Raw genomic sequence first — 19,670 nt, forward strand, 5'->3', positions numbered from 1 at the left:
GAAACAGGACTTGGACAAACTGCGCAGATCATGCTGCGAAGACTAACATGTACAGTTTCGTCGAAAGGAAACAAAAACTAATTTTGTGGACATAGTGAGCTATTAGACAATATTTGCGCTTTCAGCGCCAGGCAATCTCTCTTTCCGTTACCGTGGCTTCAGACCACGGTGTAAGAATATTCTTACACCGTGCTTCAGACCAACGCGTCTTTCATCGTCTACACTGCTCCGCATCAAGGGAGCGTCCATGCGCGGCTGCTACATGCAGATCTGCTTGGCCGGTATTACGTGGCGATGCGATATGCTCGACTCCATGTTAGTCTTATCACCCACCGCTCATCCTACTGATGCGGCTGATAACACGGGCAGCCCACCACTCTGACCGATGGCCAAACGCGAAGACGCATCATCATAAAAGGAATCGCTACGAAATACCAGCCCTGCATAGCTGTGTTCGCCGCATTGGCGGCAATCGGCTCGTTGGACCAACCAAGTTGTTGCGGTGCAAAATTAGCAAAATCAGCTGGCGTGTTACGCACAAGGGGGACGGAAAGAAACGCGAACAGCGCGGGCCGCTGTTTTCATCGCGCTCTGACCTTGGTGGCAATAAGAAGATACTAGAGTGGATCATGGATGACTCTAGCGGCTTTTCATTACTATCCAGACTACAACCACTACAACCGCGTTTCTTTCCATCTCCCCTGTACGTTTCCTCGAACCATTTCCGAGAATACAAATAATTACATGAGAGCCGTGCCAGGCACGCAGCTGACTCCATTCCATCACTTAATATTTTGTACGACTGCAGCAGGAACTTTACGGCGTCGAATGCGAAATTGTGACACCTTAGTTGTGGGGCTCAGTAGACAAGTTTCTTGCGCACTTTTGAGGCCGCAGATCACTGTGCCTGCTGGTTTAATATCGGGAAAATCGTTACGGCGTCAAAGGAAATTATTGAACGGAAATTTAAGTCGTTTCACTATTAATTAACGTCCACAAAAAAAATTCTTGAAGGCCCTTTTTTACTACACTGCTACGATAGCTGTGAACGTAATTAAACAGGCCACGAAGAATACGCGGTCAAGTGCCCTGGTCACAGTGCGTGCTACGTCGCCCGCGGCAGTCGCGGTGCTTTCGGAAGAGGCTTTCGGTCCAGGGCACACCAAGGGCACACCAGTGGCGATCAAACTCACGACCTTGCCGACAATCGGGTGTAGTGTCCGGACCCGTGGTAGGAATCTGACAAGGTTCATGTTGACGACGGTGGCGACGATGGTCAGCGCGTTGATCAACACGTTGGTACTCAGCACAATGGCTGCAAGACAGCGAGATAAACATTGAAGAACCAGCAGTGACATCAACGTCGCCTTCAACCACATAATAATGCCATCATCTAAGCCAATCGCCAAACAAAATATCAGCTTCGCGTGTATGCGAGATAGGGACGCAGGAAGATTTGTTTACGGGGGCGGGGGAGGTGGGAGGGAGATTCTATTACCCTTTATGAAACTTCGTGCGTGTTATTGCATGTCTGCGTACACACATGCAAAATTTTTAAGCTTAGTGTGGCTGAGGGAGTGGGGAAGAGTTGTTGAACTCGCCTACCTGCAATAATTGACCTTAAGCTTTGAGAACTGACCTAGAAAGTATAACGGTGCGGCCAACTTTAGTCACGTGGATTGTGTCACTGCTATAGGTATACCTACCGCTCGGTACGAAAATCCCCATGATGCACAGCGTATATAATCGCCAATTACACACGCATCACGACGCAACTGCCAGTCGTAATGGCGTCTCCAGTCACCTTCAAAGGAAGGCCATCTTCACTGAGCTGAGAGGCATGACACCTTATACATGCTAAGCTAACAGGGCGTGTCTGCGAAACAGATCGAATATTTCGAACAGACGTGAGATACGGAAACTGTCACATTGGTAAATGAGGTTGTGCAGGATAATGCACGCCTGCAAAGTGGTCTTGACGTCACAGTCGTCACAATCATAGTGGTATTTCCACACTCTTTTAGGGATTCAGCGGTGCTTCTATCATTGTTCATCATCTCACCAGAAGTAGCATATACCGTCTCTGTCACTACACTCTGTTAGGAAAAAAAAAAATGTGTTACTCCTTTCGGAGAGTCCTGACTTGCCGCGTAAATTACTCTCTTTAAAAGAGACACGGTAACTCTCTTTTGGATCCCACGACTATCCTACGAGAATATAATGATCACCTAAGAGTGTATGATTCTCTTTAAAGAGAGTCATTACGTAGCAAGTCAGGCCTCGCAAAAAACAGTCAAAGGACTCTTTTTTTTTCTTCGAGTGCAATGATAAGAACTTGTTGTTGGGCGAGTTGGTGAGTACTTAACATCGTGGTTTAGCGCTAAAGAAAGACAGACACATGTGAGAGACGGGACAGGCGCCTGTCCCGTCTCTCACATGTGTCTGTCTTTCTTTAGCGCTAAACCACGATGTTGAGTGCAATGATCTTTTCGCATAACAACAAAACTCCAAACATATCTCCAATTATGAGTATACCATCGTTTTGAACCGCGCTTAATAGCCAATTTGGGCTTTGGACCATGCGTAATGACGAAAATGATTAGCGTTCTTCTCACTGATCTTTGGCACTTGCGTGGACCCCGCTGCTACGTCATCAGCCCGGTACAGCAGCAGCAACGACACCAGGAAGGTGGCGCCGGAGACGGCGAAACGCCTGTCCGACGATGGCGGCAGCCAGAGTGTGAGTAGGCTTAGCACCACCACGCCTACGGTGGGAATGAGGAGCGTGAAGTGCTGGAACAGGTTGCGTCTCTCCAGGACGAAGCGGTACACCACCGATGAATAACTGCCGTACTCCTCGAATTCGTTGATCACACTGAGAATGAAAAGGATGAAAATCATATCATACACCTAGAAAAGCCTCAAATCAATCTCCGGAACTTGAAACTATACAAACTGCTTTCTCTGCAAAAAAAGAAAGGCGCTCTGTCTACAATTTAAGTTTGTGTACGTTCGAAAATGCGGTTGAACGAACATGAAAAACAAAAGAAAAATATATATTTGTCACCAAATGCGATGAAAAGTAATATTTGAACCTGTAGAATTTACGAGAAGTTAGCGCCATTCTATTCTGTGAAGGCGGTTGATCAGCGAAGCTGACGGACGCACTGGCGCCTCTGGCTGGGTGTTGATCTCTTTCCGTCGGCGTTCTTCATAAGCGTGCTGCTTCTCGGGCGTTCTCACAATGGGCAGTCGATACCTACACTTGCCACGAGCCGACGCAGCGCCTATAAAACGTGCACAAAACCCGTGCCGTTCCACTTAAGTTTTCTGCAGTCTCCGGGATCAGACCACCGGTTGCACTATAAAAACAATACGGCACAGATTCGGTTTGAATGAAATACTGCTGAAATCAATCAAATTATACACTAAACGCAACTAAATTATGTATCATGCATTCCAATCAACTCCATAAAATGTTAAAAAAGAAAAATTGCTCGTGATTTCTTTATAACATATTAAATTGAACGCTTGCGATCGCAACGGTTCAGTTGAACTGTGACGTATGTTGTAAACGATTTTGTTCTTTGCAAGATAAGGTTAAGCGTAGCAGGCAATCTTTCTACTGTGCAAGAGTGTCGCATGCTGTGTCGCCATGTTGAAGTTGTAGTCCAGCTACATGCCACTTTCTTGTTATCTGGCGATATAGTGAATATGCGCGAATATATGTGCCGGGATTTGTCACGATATTGTAACAGGAATCGATATTCAAGGACGACCAACTTTCAGGAGATAATTAGGCGCAGTTCTACGCACCTTTTGGACGTGACGGAGACGAGCAGAAACTCCGAGTCTTCGTTCGCCTCGCTGCTCACATCCCCGACGGTGAGATTGACGTTCTTCGCCGTGTCCAGTATGGCGCAGTACTCCACCACGCATTCGTGGCGGTCCATGGGGAAGTGCGTCATGTCGGCCTAAGGACCGGACACGGACGGATACGATAAGAAACGTGCAAGGTTTTTGACAGAAGTGGACAAGCAACGTTATCATCACTGTAATTAAATATGCTCTTAAACCACCCCTAGCACTTGGTGAAGCAACACAATATGCGAACAGCAAACACTGCTGTGAAGAGTGTAGGATTGGGCGTGTTGGTGTGCCATGATTGCAAATTCTTAGCAGCGCAACAACCAAGAGGAAATAGAGGAGAACAGACATTAGCACTCGGTCTCCTCTCTTCTGTCCCCACTTATTTGTTTAGCTGCTAAGAATCTTCTGTGAACATTGCAGCCGAATTTTGTAGTCATGCGCGGCGTGTAGAGTATATAAGCGGAGGGGCGGAGTTGCCACTTTGACAGGTTCCCTCTCTCTCTTCTTTCTCTCTTCTCTTGTCGCTCATAGCGACAAGAGAGAAAGCGCTTAAAGCATGCGATAAATCGCTGTAATTATGCTCGTTCTTGACGGGTTCGAGAAACCTTTCCGGCAATTAATTCGTGAGTCAATAGACTCTGCTACGGGGGTCATTCGATCATTACTTTAAAAAGTGGTTCAAGACCCCTTCAACGTTACTTATCACGATCATCAAGAAGGCGCGTGAAGCGAATTCCTATCGAAATTATTACAGACGTTGATGCGAGTCACCGATAGGTCCGAAGAACTCCCGCTGAATTACGATAGTTTTATTTGTGTGGAATTTCAGAGTCTGACTTTGGTAATCAATAACAATAATTTCTGTTGGAAGGTCATCCCAATATATTCAAAGGCAACATTTAGGTGCATCTTAGCATTTTCTTATGTCTATTTGTCAGCGACGTTTAGCTACGAAATAGGTCTTATTGCACTTTCAGCTTCGTGCTGTTCTGTCCTTCACGCCAGCGTTTTCTTGTCGTGCCTTTCCTTTACTAAGAAGTACGTACCAACTAGCTCAGGAGCGCGTTTTACGCAAGAGCCTTCCTTAGCAAGGCTATAATTGGAAGGAAAGTGTAAACCGGAAGTGAAACAAGAAGCCCCTTACGATTGAAGAGACCCCAAGTATACACGGGAAGGGATGCGAATTGTAAGACCGGAAGTACTTGATCGGAAGCCACTTGTGATAGGCAGCGGCAGACAACAGTCAGAGAAAGACGAAGAGGTTCACAGAGAGAGATTAGAGTTATAATTTCATACGGGAAGGTATAAGGGACGTTAATTGTACTCTTTTAAGTGTATTGCAGTAATTGTGATAAAGATGTGAAGAAAGTAAAGTGGTCGAAAAGACAGCTCGCTACCAGCAGGGTCCGAACCTGCAACCTTCGGATTACGCGCCCGATGCTCTTATTAATTGAGCTACGGCGGTGGTTGTCCTCTCGCCCACATTATCGGGTATTTATGTACATGAAACCTGGAAATGTTAGTCAGCGCCACTCGTAGCCATGGCGGCGACTATGGAACACTCTTTCATCTTGTTCGCCCTCTTTCTTCAAACTCTTTCTTTTTGCTTCATTATCTGCTGGTTCTCATTAAATTTGTGTCAAACAAAGAAACGATCCCTCAAAATTCCCTTCCTTCATCTAATTCAAACAGGGTATTTTTAGCACGCACAACTATATTAGCACATAGCTGTGACAAAGCAAGACGACAAGAGATATGACGAAACCATTCGTATCTCAGCATTGTTTTTATCTTTTGAGCAGTTAATTGAACCTGCTTTTTGAGCATGTTAGAACGTTACAAATCAAGTAAAATTTATATCGCTTGTTTAGTTTGGGTCATCGTTTCTCTCTGTACACATAGAATATATACACTGACGTATATCCAGGGCGGAGGGAGGTTGGGGGGCTTCAACCCCCCACCCCCCCGGAAGTTTTTAGTTTGGCACGTGTATACCAATATACACGCACACATACAAACACACGCACGAATACGCATAAAGGGTGGTTGAGCATCCTCCCCTCCCCCCTCCCCCCTCCCCGATATAAATTTATGGCTACGCCACTGGATACATGCGTTGATAAGTGGGCACGACTCACGTTGCAAAACGTTTGCACGGACGCTGCCGAGCACATTTCAACAATTCCTCCGGCTTCCACGTGCAGGAAGACGTCTCTGAGAACGCTGGAGTAGACGTCAGACCTGGAAAAAAAATGAGGAGTCGTTCAGTAGCTTTTCTTTCATTGCACCGCAGGATGTTGATAGGAGGGAATGCACTTAGCATGTGTACAGTTACAGCATTCTGTATGTACAGCCTATCCCGCATATATCGAACTCGCAAACAAACAAAAAGGGGGGGGGGGGGTTTAGTTCCATATATAGGATAATTCGATATGCAACCTTTAATGAAATTATTGCATTTTTTGGATAAAATTCATTGCGCAAGTTGGTTTCACGATAATGTAAGAAACACGCCTTCACGACAACATCCGGGATTTTTTTTAACTTTGTATTTTTCAGTGCAGGGTAATATGCAGGGACGGGTTATAGGAAGAAAACACGGTATAGATGGCCTCGGAGTCTTCACACGCAGCTGTGCGTACTCGTCGGGCGCCGGAAGCGTGTATTTGCCTCGGCATTTATGTCGGCCTCGTTTTTCAATATCGCAGTCAGGGTGCTTCTAGGGATGTCGCTCACAGCGGCGCCGTCAGACTTCTGTTCTCCACATTCTACTGTACTGATTATCGCCAGCTTTGCGGAGAACAGCAGGTTCTTTAGTTTTGCGGCATACATCGCGGAGAAGCGAACGGCGACCCCGCACGACGGACTGGCGGCACAACGACGAGGAATAACGGGAGAAAGCACGTGATGGCAAGCGGTAGTTTCTACTTGCTCCGCGCGGCGCCCTTCTCATACCACTTCTCGCTCTCCAAAATGCATCGGGAAAAGTGCCCTCTCTCGAGGAAAAGACAAAAGTTTGTGAGGGAAAGCCAACTTCTGGGGCGTTTTGCCTCGCCCCGATGTTCGATATATCAAGTGTTCTCACTAGAGTCTTTTAGCAAGTTACTGAAATACGGTACGCAAATACGGTAAGGCAGTACGGTAACGCTCCTCCTTTCCCGCTCGTTGTGCTTTAACACGCTCCCAGTTCTAGTGACAGTGCGGCCCCCGCCCCGAACAACAGGTTCCTCGTTAACAATGCGTAGGCTGACAGGCAACAATGAGGCGTGACAACCACGCAGTAATTTTTGAAAAAAAGCTTTTGTGGTATTGCGGTGCCTTCACCGGCAAGAGAACAACGAGCGGGAAAGGAAGAGCGCCACCGTACGGTCTTACCGTATTTGCGTACCGCATTTCCGTAACTTGCTAAAAGGCTCTATTATTTTTCGTTAGGTGTAGCCGTAGATTTTCCTATGCACTAACGTTAAAGCATTGCCGTATTCGAAAATAGTTCGATTTAAAGGATAATTTGATTTACCCGAGTTCGACATACTCGGGTTCGACTGTACACTGAAACTTATACCGAGTGTCAGACTAAGCACTGAGAGGACGCGTCTGCTGTAAAAAATTAGAGAGGGCTACAGGAAGCGGTAACTTTACCAAGACGACATCATGTACAATTCCGGTCTCCAAATGTCGTCCGCCTTTAGGCTGATCACCTTTTGCCCTCCATACTCTGTTTCGTTCCACTTGAGTCGATGATCCCTCCAAGTCTGAAGTGTAGAGAGAGACACAGAAGATACGTAAATGAAACGCTATATGCCATTTTTATTGAGCCCGCAAGGTCTTTCGCCAGCATTACAGAAACTAAAATCGCACAAGACGAGTACAGAGAGGAGGCTTGAGAAACACAGCGCTCGTGTGTCTCTGTCCTAGTCTCGTGCCTTTTTAGTTTCTCTTATGTTTTACCGACATGCCCAAACAGTCACCTTAGTGAGCGGCGCCAACACGTCGACGAATTCGGCCACCAACCGACGCCTGCCACGTAATTCTTATTGCACATGAGTTTTTCATAAATATAAATTGTAAATCTTTACAGACACCAAGTCCGCGAGGCGGCTGAGGGGCTCGGCCTCTCGTTCCCCACGTAGGAATTGCCTGCGACACAATCATCTGTGTTTTGGAGGACTCAATAAAAGTTTATCGAATCCAGTCCAATCCAATCACTGCAGATGTTTTACTTTTTATATAAGCTTATGTGTAGGCATTTACTTTTGTGTTCACGTAATGCGACCGGAGGGGCGGGGGCGGGGGTCTAAGGGCGAGCTAGGTGGTACATTGTTTCAAAGAAAGTGGTGCAAAAGTTGGAGCATTGTTTCATCGTATCTTGTTTTCACATGGCCCAATGTTCCCTTTACATCGACGAGTACGCATGCTGTCGATATGTCTTTAAACTATCTTAAAGAGAAGCGAAGTTTCAGGTGAAGCTGGAGGTTTGAAGCGATGAGACTTAGTCGAACAGCGAATGCGCACTGCAGCCAGAGTTTCGACAAGAGGAATTGTCTTCGACAGGCCCTGACGCAGACAAGTCATCTTGTCGAAACTCTGGCTCCAGTGCGCTTTCGAACGGTTTGTCGCCATATACATAAGCGTGCGCAGGGTTGCACTTCAGGGGGGGCGAAGGTTCGTCGCAGCGCCCCCCCCTCCCTATTATGTCAATGTATGCGGCTGCCTTTGCGCCCCCCCTATCGCCCCCCCTACAATGTATAGGGCTGACTTTGCGCCCCCCCTTCTCGCCCCCTTTGCCCCCCCCCCCCCCCCTGCGCACGCCTATGGCCATATACACAAGACCTATAAGACGTCTTTCAGAGGGTGCATACAGACAGCAGGCGTCAGGCGACGTACAAGAAAATGGCGTAGCGTGTACAGTTACGGAGATACTCACCAAGCATATACCGATATCTGCGTAGAACAGCTCTCTGTCTGGATACTGTCATTCGATGGCAAGAAATAAAGGAAAACGACATTAAAACAAGCTCTGTAAACTTCAGCATACACATACACCCGAACAAAATATTTGCTGGTTGTATAAGGACGGAGATAGATAGATAGATAGATAGATAGATAGATAGATAGATAGATAGATAGATAGATAGATAGATAGATAGATAGATAGATAGATAGATAGATAGATAGATAGATAGATAGATAGATAGATAGATAGATAGATAGATAGATAGATAGATAGATAGATAGATAGATAGATAGATAGATAGATAGATAGATAGATAGATAGATAGATAGATAGATAGATAGATAGATAGATAGATAGATAGATAGATAGATAGATAGATAGATAGATAGATAGATAGATAGATAGTGTCATATGTTTACGTGAAACGGAATTCGCGAAAAAGCAGACAAGGCCGCGTCAAGCCGAGGCGCCACATAGCATTTCATTCAAAGTTGCAGTCTGGTCTAGTTTTGAGCGGCCTACACTCGGATTAATCAAATCGGAATCGTCATGGAATAATTAACAGGGTCGAACTTTGTCGTGGTATCTACAGTGTTCCGTATAGTTTTGTAGATGATCGTGCAACGGCTACCGATTGACGCAGTAAAGTTGAAATAAAATTACATGGTTTTACGGCATATGTTAAAAGGTGCGTGTTGCTGCAACGGTGGTTATTAAGGCGAGAACCTTAGATGACTCATTAAACGCGAAGAGAGACTGTCGACGGCTTCGGCGTCAACAGCAAGTGATGCGAAAAATCACCATAATGTGATGACTCAATTTTGTGATGTCACCACGAAGTCACAAGTCGCCAAAATTTGGGGCGTCACTATGACGTAGAAGTACATTTGGGCGGGTTGGCGATCGTACATCTTGTGAAGGAACAGCGCGGATGTAAAATGAAGACGAAAGGAAGAAGAAACAGACAATACGAGCGCTGGCTATCAACTATGACGTCACATGATGACGTCATCACACGACATAGTCGTTTGGTCAAAGGATGGGCCGATCACGGAGGCACTGCAAAACCACGCGAGGTGCAGAATAAAGCCCTCCATCGCGTCTACCTAGCCGGCGGAAAACGCATGGAGGGGCTTTAGTGCAGAAGGCCTTCGGGCGAGGGGGGGGGGGAGGTAATCAATACAATCGACTGAATAAGAAGATTACTTTCGCCTTCGAGTCGTGTTAGGCAAATGCCTAAAAGACCGTGCGATTTCTTACTCGTGCACTCACCAGGTAAGGACCGTCGACCATGCCGAAACTTACAACCACCTGCGTCGTATCGTTCGCGTGGGTGGCAGGTCTAGTTCCGGGGTCGTAACCCTTCTCCAGAAGGTCGTTCCGTAGTCGCCAAAATTCGTTGCTGCTCCTAGCGTCCACGCATTCCCCTCTGATCACTGCACATCACCATTTTGATAAAATGTATCAACGATTTTTTTTTTAAGGGACACTAAAGAGAAACAATGAACCGGCCCAGATGGATAAACTGCGCTCTGAGAACTCCAATGTCGTTAATTTCGCCGTCATAGGTTTATTAATAGAGGAGAAAATCAAGTTCAAAGTTTCATTTTTAAATTTCGCGCCGAAACCTCCCCGCGTGACGTCACGGATTTCAAAGTGTATTTATCGTATTTTGGCGCCAAAGGCTCAACAAAATTACCCCAAACTTCGTACGTTAAGTCTATGGCCCCCTCAGAGGACAATATACATCATTTTTACCGATTAGGAACAACGTAGTCCCTAGAAGGCGCCGTCAAAACATAAGTGACGTCACGGCGAAGGGTGCGGAAACTTCAAGGTGGCGTCGCCACCCACATTTTGTTTTTGCGCGTTTTCTCGCTTACTAAGCGTCTTCTCGCAGCAAGCGTGGTGTTCTTGGTATCGTGAAAGAGTACTTTACTAATATGAGAAAAATTGTTTTGCTCTTTAGTGTCCCTTTAAATATAAAGAAACTAATCACAAGACAACTCAATCATTAGACTGATATTCAATGAAGGCAGTGTTCGTGTTATAACAGTGGAAAGCCAACGTTAGGCAACAGTATACAACATTAGCCAATAGTAGCCGATAACGGTTAGCCAAAATTAGCCAAAATTAGACACTTGAAAGCAAGTATTACGCAAGCGTACATGGTAGTTTGAGACGGTGTTTCGGACGTCGTACAAGTCCTTCTACCTTCTTTTCTTAATAAAGCAGCCGTTGTCGTTGTCATGGAGACAGCAGCGTAGCCAGAATTTTTTTTCGAAAGGTGGGTGGGGGGTCAACCATACTTTATGCATGTCCGTGCGTGCGTTTGTATGTGTGCGTGTATATAAACACATTCAAAATCGAAAAATTTCGGGAAATGTTTTGAACCCTCCGGTTACGCCAGTGTATGCAGGAAATTACGTGCACAACGGTGTCGCTGCTTCCCGAACATACCAAACAGCTATTCATCCTTCATGACAACATTAAATACAGTGAAACCTCGGTGATACGATCCCAGCTCACACGAATTTCGGGGTGATACGAATTTTTCGTTGGTCCCGGCGAAGGCCCATTGGCCTGCAGTGTAATGGAGTATGGTTGTTGCGAACCGATTTTCACCCAGCGACGTTTGATACGAACGTACGCTACCGCCCAGATACGAAGAGGTGCAGTCCGCGCTGTCGCGGAAGACGCGCCAAGCACGTGCGAGCGCGGGAACGCAAGCGCGGGCATGCGCGCCGCATCGCCAAATCGTCAGAATCACGGTGTAATAATAAAAACACTTTTCTTACGGTCAGAATAAACCTTCAGAGACGCGTCACGACCTCCGAGATTGTGTGCGCGAATCTTTGAGGCTCTTATGTGCATCCGTGTGCCTTCGCGTTTAGCTTGCAGAGGACATTAGCGCCATGTTTTTTTTTTTTTTCTAACGCGTCAACGCGGACTGCTGTCCTTGCGCTGTGTTTACGCGTGCCTGCCTCGCGCATGAGACATCCTATGAAAGGTGGACGAGTACCGAAAGAAGGCGAGGGCGGTCTTGGCGAAGGAGTCAGACCTCACAACGTCAACATGCGTGACCGTTGAGGTCGCACTTGTGCGGGCCGGGCCGTAAATCTCCCAAAAAACGTCCCCAACACCTCCGCGATGACAAAATCATAACACAGGACCGTGCTGCTGTAGAAGAACAACAAAAATTTATTTGAGGGAAGGAGTAGAAAAGGGGGTTCTCAGGAGCATGTTGGCTGTAATTTTGCGGCCTTGATCCATCGCGTCAAAGTGCGTCTTTCGTCACTTTCGCTGCAGCAGTCCGGTGTCATGCAAAAAAGCATGCTAAAATTTGGAAGGGGCTACTGCTGTCGCGGGTCACAACGCACCTGGTTCATTAATTAAATACGTGCGTACGGGCCGTATAATTACGAGTGCTGGTATGATTGCAGACATCTAAAAACACAACTGACAATCATTCAGGGTTCTTCCTGACGTTGCTGTAGCCCTGAAAAACAATAAATGAAAATGTACGCCAGCTTCCTTTTGTCGCATGCTAATTTTCCATGCTTTCTGGTGATACGAATTTCGGATGATACGAATATTTTTGGTGGTCCCGTGAGATTCGTATCACTGAGGTTTCACTGTAACTGGATATGCTGTACTGTCAAGCAGTAGTGTTGTACAACGCACAAATTTGGTGTATATTGTTTGCCGTATAACAAAGATTTTGGTGTCTCGCGGGGTGATTTTTTTTTTTTTGCGAGTCAGTAGTTGTAATGTTCGTATTCGAAAATATTCGATTCTAATTGCCCTTGTTTTTTATTATGCGGATTCGTTTCGAAGTTGGAAATATGATATTCGCACACCCCTCATAAACATTCATGCGCTGTGCAAAACAGCGCCATGAACAAGCTTCAGGCTTTGCTCGAAACATATGTTCGGTTTCCTGTTGTTACCCTCAATATCACCATTCCTTGAACTCTACATTCTTTTCCAAAAAAAAAATACGCATTCGTAGGCTGCGAAAAATAATTTCATCCCGTACATCTCAATCTCCCACTTCCACCCTCGTTAAATTAAATACGGCATGTCCAATTCTACACAATCTTAAAATTTGTTATCGTCATACATCGTTACAGAAAGTGAGCTAAAGATGTTCGAGAAAAATAAGCTGAGTCATACGATATTCAAATTCAATGCTATAACCACAGTGACATCGCCATCACAATCCCATTTCAAAGGTTATTGCTTCTCACCTTCATTATTGCCCACCGTACTGCAAAACCAGTCGTACATCGGTGTGGGCACAATCAAGTAACGACAATATAGAACAATGCAAATGTGCACCCGCCTTGCCTTGCCACTAATCCTTACACCAATTTTCAGTCTTCGAAATCCTTATTCTCGTTTGTTACATCTGTCATATAGTCGAGTAAATCACAAACAAATTTACTATTCCTTTATTTCCGCTCTAAAGTTGAGTTGAGTTGAATAAACTTTATTTGCCCAACGGTTGTTATTGTGCCCGGGGCTATAGGCTGCCAGGGATCCACCATTCGAGGAACATCTTCCGAGGTCCTCGGCGCTCTAAAACAATGTCGCATAGCACGTGTAGGTGCAGCATCAGGGAATTAAGATGCGATTTAAATCGAATTTACGGATCTTAGAAATTTTCAAGTTGTTCGAAACTCTCTGAATCATCGTTCTGGGAGCTCTAATAAATAGTAACGCCGCAAATATATCTCCTAATTTTATTTATTTACCTATATTTATATCATTAATATATTTTGCGAAGAATCCCGTACCCGACTGCAACGCCGTAGTGTGCTGTTTGGTACATAAATCTATAGCTTAAGAATGGCATGAGAAACAAAAAAAAACGGTCATGAAAGCAATTGTCTCGTTGTTCCATCCATAATGTCCTTCTATTTTTCGTCGTGCTATTCTTAGGCTTCAGTTACATGCCTGTTGCAGTACACCCTTGAAGACGGTTCCATCAAAGTTATATATGGGAAGGTCGGTTAAATAATGATATGCTGGTTGCCAAAAACAAGTCTTACCACTTTCCCAGAGTGCACACAGCGCCAAAAGTGCAGATCCAGTCATTCGTCCCAATAAGAAAACCATCGTGAGCGCTTGCAGCGTTGACGGCCCACTCAGGAGGTGTGTCTGGTAGAAGGCCAAGCTGCCCGAGAGAGGACTCCGCTTACAAGGTTCCCGTATCGGTTCCACCGGACTCCGACGCGACAGTGCTGCCTCCTAGCAAAGGAATATCTGCAAACTCGGATTAGTTCTATTGGTGTTCTAATGCGCGTAATTCAAAGTGGTACTGACAAAAAAAACAACAACTTTATATTGCCGTTTTTTTTCTTTTTTTTTTGCGTCAAATGAAAAGCCACCGCCTAAGAGCCTAGAAAATGTGCTGGTAAGCGTGAATGCGCCTCGCAAACGTTATAACAACATGTTTTTAAAAGCTAGTTTCAGCTCCTAATGTACCGTGCCGTCACGACTCTGCTCCTCGTCACGTGCTAGCGCAAGATATCGTGAGTTTTCCACGGCCGCTGCTCTTCGTGGTGGCGTTGGTGACGCAAAAGCGGCCATTTTTTTTTTTCCGTACTGGCGTTATCGCAACTAGCCATACTATAGCCATACTGTAGCGTGAAGTTAGTGAAGTTAAAGTGTTCTAGAAAGGGGTAGTGGGCTGACTGGAGGCCGTGCACTGACGCACTTTATGTCTCACCTGGTAGATGGCGCCACCACCACCTGCAATGTAAGCGACGCGTTGCTCCTAGCGTTGCTGCCCTCAGCGCGAAGGTTAGTTTGCCAGCGCTTCAAGCACAAACTACTCTTGTGCAACCCCTGTACATAGCCATTTTCGTTGCTTTTTTTCTTTTGCGTCAGCATATTCTTGCTTTGGCAGTTGTTCTGGCGCATGAAGTATCGCTAAACATGAGCGCGTCATCAGCGGGCGCTGGATGCAATATATGCTGTAAACCGCCAGTTTTGTATTGCAGTCGCGAGCTCTCGCTTAAAAAAAAGATCTCGCAGTTTTATTGCGTTTAGATAATTAATTAATTTATGGGGTTTTACGTGCCAGAACCACTTTCTGATTATGAAGCACGCCGTAGTGGAGGACTGCGGAAATTTCGACCACCTGGGGTACGTGCACTGACATCGATTGCCTTTAGATAAAAGAGACTACTATTTTCATGCTAGCGTTTGTACTCGGTAGTCTCTTTAGTGAGGTCATACTCTCACTAAATAAAACAATATTACTACAAACTTAAGCACCTTACGCGCTCTCAGTTGATATTCTCCTGAAAAGTGCAAGAAAATGTGTGGGAGTGCACAGCAGGAAAGACCTATCCTAATCATGCCCAAGAAATAAAAGACCGAAAGTAAGGGTAGACCATGCAATCAGATTTTGCTTCTTGAAGACCCCTCATATGCTGGAAATTATATTTGTGTAAGAAATTGCATGCAAACACCGCTATCAGTTGAGTGCAAAATTCAGTTAGCAATTCTGCTGACACTGTAATATGCCTAAAAGGTTCATATGCACTCTTTTCTACACAACTATTTGTCCGCACTCCTGTATTTAGAAAAATGAATTTGTAATGAAGGTGTGGAAAAATGTAGACAACAATCGTTCGCGGAAATAAGTGAAAAGTTTATTTGGTGGGGCAGCACAATGACCTTATATACTCCACAAAAGCCATGCGTATCAATCACTTTCATTTTTTTTTTTTTCAAAGTGAAAACAGATGGAAAAAAAGCTGAAATAGCTTGAAGATATGAGGGCCTTGCCCCATTTTGTACTTAAAGAATATTCAGAGAAGATTCATACTTCAAGTTTAACCTACACTTGTAAAATCTAAACGCAGGAACAATAATAAAATTTAAAAAATCTTCTATAGCAAGGAAAAAAAATTTAAGTGCAGCGGCTTATCTTGAAGTGCTTTGCTTTTTGGCGTTTGCCTGCTCTGTCTGTGTTTAGCCCCTTAATGTAAAAATGAAGTCGCGTAACAACATAGAATTGGATTATTTTTTGAGAGAGCATTGAGGCATGGCTTCGGCACCCAACCTCTTGCCAAAGCCTTGCTTTCACAATGGTCAGCACATCTAAAATGCTGTCTGCATGGAGTTAATCACATGAAAAGCAGCCCGTGAACAAGCCTTGCTACCAATCTACATTATTCACAACTACAGGAACTGAAAGATGAAACGTATTGACGAAGCAATGCTCGGCCGAAAACCTGCAGTGACGACGAAACACAGCAGCAGCCCTACAGCAGCGGGGCGAAGGCGCGAAGGCTCCCATTGCTGACGATGGTAGCGCCGCCACGCGGGCACTCAGGAAAACGAAAACTCGTTTACATTTTTTGCGCCGCGGCAACGTACCCTCTCTCCGGAGAGTGGGCTCACTACCCAATATTCTAGAACACTATAGTGAAGTCACCAGGATGGACACTACAGCCTGACGTCACTACACTGTCGATGTCAGTTGGTGCGCCATGCAAAAATCAACTTTAATGTCAAAATAAAATATCTGCATTTACAGAGCTTCAAACCTTCTCAGAGCCGTCTCTGTATACAAGAGATTTGTATGGCAAAGTAAACTCACATTCGAAAGATGGACCCCTTTTAAGGGACACTAAAGGGAAACAATGAATCAGTTTAGATTGATAAATTGTACCCTGAGAACTCTATTGTCGTTAATTTCGCCATCGCACGTTTATTAATAGAGGAGAAAATCAAGATCAAAATTTTATTTTTAAATTTCGCGTCGAGATCTCCGCACGTGACGGCACGGATTTCAACGTGTATATTTAGTATTTTGGCGACATTGGCTTAACGAAATTTCCTGAAACTTGGTGTGTTAAATCTATGGCCCCTTCAGAGGACGATGTACTTCATTTGTACCGATTAGGAGCTAAGTAATACCTAGAGACGCCATCAGAATTTACGACGTCACGGCGTTTGGTGCGGGAATTTCAAGATGGCGGTGGCGCCCGTATTTGATTTCCCTGTTTTTTCTCTCTTACCAAGCGTCTTCTCGCGGTAAGAGTGGTGTTTTCGGTATTGTGAAATTGCAATTTGCTAATACGCGAAAAATCGTTTTTCTCTTCAGTGTCCTTTGAAAGGCGCCCTGCAACACTTTTTCAGCATGGTCAGAAAACGCTGCCAATCGGTAGTCGAGGCTCCTGAGAACTCGCGAGATAAACATTAAAGCGCAGCACGTGGCCTGGAAATTACAATTAATTCTCAAAGTCGGCTATAGAAATCGCTCCCTGATCTCTCTACAAATGATGCCATATTACCCAAATTACTGCGCCATGTACCCAAAGTCCACGGCCTCTTCCGATTTGAGCATCTTGAGCTGCATAGTTACGGTGGCCGCCGCGGGATGCAGCCACGTGCCCGCGCGCGCGCTCGCGATCACACTGAATGTAAGCCGCGCGTTCGAATAAAAAATCAAAACAAAGTGCTGAAGGTCATGACGCGCGCTGACGAAGGTACGCATCCTCCCGCCCCCTTGCGATTTCCCTCCCTGCGTAGCTTTCAGCACGCTCGCTGGTACGAAAGGAGAGAGAAAGCGCTCAAAGCGTGCGGCAAATCCCTGTAACTTCGCTCGTACTAGACGGATTCTATAAATTTTTGCGGTAGTCAATTTGTGAGGCAATAAGATCTTCTAATGAAGCCATTAGAAGATGGAAAATCGTGGCAGGGACCCCATAAGGCGTCACTCAAAAAAAAAAAAAAAAAGCGTGAACATCACTCGAACGAAGTCAAAGCATTTCGAATAACTGTGCCCTTTTTTGTTTTTGAGCGCACGTGAACATGCAATACCTGACGGCCTTATTCATCCTGCTGGAGTTACTTTATTCATGTGGAAAGTGAACAACATAATTCGCTGATTACGTTAGGCAGGGAGGGACAGCGGTGCTCCCTTTATGCATGTTCATGTGTGTGTTTGTATGTGCGCACCATATATGTACATGCATACATAATGTAAATGTTTCGAAGGATCTCAATAAAGTTATTCATTCATCCATCCATCCATCCATCCATCCGAGGGATGGGGGAGGGTGTTTGAAACCCCTCCCCCTTGTGGCTCTAGGCCAACTGTATACATAATCGACGCGAACCCACGACTTACCAAGTGCGTCAGGGCTCGAACCCTAAGCTACTCAAGTGCGCGTGGTAGTGAGACCTCGACCTCCGCATGATACAGAGAAACGAACCTTACAGGTGCACGAGGCATCGAACCCTCGACCTCCAGGGACTCGAACGCGAACCTTCAAAGTACGCGGGATATTGAACCTTCGGCCACTGAAGTATATGGGTAGGGTACTGAACTCGTATACTTCTGGCTATGAACCGTTGTCCCCCAAATCGGCAGGGTTCTACTTGGCGTCGCAGAAGTCTGTTGCCAGACTCGGGGGTCAATGTTGCCAGACTGCCGCCAGATTTGGCGGATAAATTTGCCCCTGCGGTTTCAGCTTTCCCGTAAGGCTTCTGTGTCATCCGCGGTCCCCTGCCCCCAAATCTTCCAAGTTAAGCAAAGGTCAAGCAGCGGTCAAGTGATGGTTAGTATTAGACGACGGAGATGTGCAAGTGGTACACTAGTGCTTACGCGTACTTACGCAAGTCCGGTGGAGCTTCTGCGGAATCCGCGGCATTTCTTCCTTAAAGGCGCATGCATACAAGCCTGCACCAATGGGCGCGCACTCCAGACTGACGTCATGAGCCGGACGGCGGGTGACCCCGCCTTTGGAGAACATTGCCGAGTGCTTCAACGGGACTATTTCTTTAGCCGCGGAGGCGATCGGATGCCGCGCTTCGGTCGCCTGGGCCTCTGTTTGGTTCGTACTTCGCGCCTGGCTGACCAGCCAATCATTAGGCAGCTGCATTAGAGTGTAGCTGCATTGGTCGCCGTGTGCACGTGATGATCAACCATGTTTTTTTTGGTTTACGCTCCCAAATATGACTGTTTCACCGTACTTTTTTTCGTGGGACATTTTTTACGTAGGTACTATTGCACTGTTTAAGTTTATAGACCTGCGGTATTTATGGTTTAATAATGATATGCATCAGTTGAAAACATCACGTGTTTACCGGCGCATTTAGATATGCAAAAATATTGTCTCTCAAGCTTGTGCCACATGGCGGTGCTCCTTGAATCGGGTTAGTCCTGGGCACTGAAGAAGGCATACTTACCTGGTGTCGAGCTCTCCGGTGATCAGCCAGGCTGGGGCTCCGTGCTGAGGCCTTCCATTGCACTGCGGATGGCTGAAGCGCGCCACTTTCCCAAACTGGGATAGCTGGGGCATGTAATTTTTGGTAGTGGGGCTCGGCGTTCGCGCCAGCCCCCTCGTATTCTAATACCAAAATGAGAACACACTTAGGCTACGCAATGCAAGCAATGCATCACGATCTGTGCATAGTTATCGTGATGAAAGGGTGGTCAGGGAATTAGCAGGCCGCACAGCCATAGGGCGTGAGAGAGCGGCCTGGTAGTAATCGCCCACTGTAACTTTATGCACATATAAAATCTAGGGCGTGGTAAGCCGAGCCCCTCCACTCTGTTGCCCCACGGTTCACTGCACCTTTTCGTGCCCAGTTACCTAATACCACAGAACATTTATGATAATACTACGAACGTACACCATTTCCACGATACAGCTTCAGCCAACAGGCCACACTATTCGTTGAGTTTTAAGACACAGCTCTTCGCTTTTGCAAATTCACCAATTTAATTGTGATGCTCATGTGTTTCGAGTACTCGTCTCTCCCCTAATTTCTAGGACTGCCAGCTCTTCTGCAGCATCCTTACTAGCAGTAGTTCTGC

At 45.8% G+C, this 19,670-nt stretch overlaps 1 protein-coding gene and 1 non-coding gene across 2 annotated transcripts; one reads left to right on the forward strand and one right to left on the reverse strand.

Moving 5' to 3' along the window:
* Positions 1–882: 882 nt before the first annotated feature.
* Positions 883–14,020, reverse strand: LOC119407078 (neuronal acetylcholine receptor subunit beta-3). Its single transcript, XM_037673911.2, has 8 exons — positions 13,879–14,020; positions 10,097–10,260; positions 8,795–8,839; positions 7,510–7,622; positions 6,009–6,111; positions 3,817–3,974; positions 2,616–2,875; positions 883–1,315 (listed from the first exon to the last, which is right to left on the reverse strand). Exons 1-8 carry the CDS (start codon positions 13,943–13,945, stop codon positions 1,026–1,028), a joined length of 1,200 nt encoding a protein of 399 aa, XP_037529839.1. The 5' UTR covers positions 13,946–14,020; the 3' UTR covers positions 883–1,025.
* Positions 14,021–19,031: 5,011 nt separating this feature from the next.
* LOC119372809 (U1 spliceosomal RNA) lies at positions 19,032–19,194 on the forward strand. The gene has a single exon (XR_005179702.2). It is a non-coding gene; the product is annotated as a U1 spliceosomal RNA (small nuclear RNA).
* Positions 19,195–19,670: the final 476 nt, after the last annotated feature.

Source organism: Rhipicephalus sanguineus, chromosome 10 (assembly GCF_013339695.2).
Source record: "Rhipicephalus sanguineus isolate Rsan-2018 chromosome 10, BIME_Rsan_1.4, whole genome shotgun sequence".
In the NCBI taxonomy this organism is placed as follows: domain Eukaryota; kingdom Metazoa; phylum Arthropoda; class Arachnida; order Ixodida; family Ixodidae; genus Rhipicephalus; species Rhipicephalus sanguineus.

Excerpts from the sequence above, each read along its gene's own strand:
- LOC119407078 (XM_037673911.2), bottom strand. The coding sequence starts at position 13,945 with ATGGTTTTCTTATTGGGACGAATGACTGGATCTGCACTTTTGGCGCTG. Across the intron at positions 8,840-10,096 it reads TGGTCGACGGTCCTTACCTG|TATCCAGACAGAGAGCTGTT; the intron begins GTGAGTGCACGA and ends ATCGAATGACAG. Across the intron at positions 3,975-6,008 it reads CCGTGCAAACGTTTTGCAAC|GCCGACATGACGCACTTCCC; the intron begins GTGAGTCGTGCC and ends TCCGGTCCTTAG.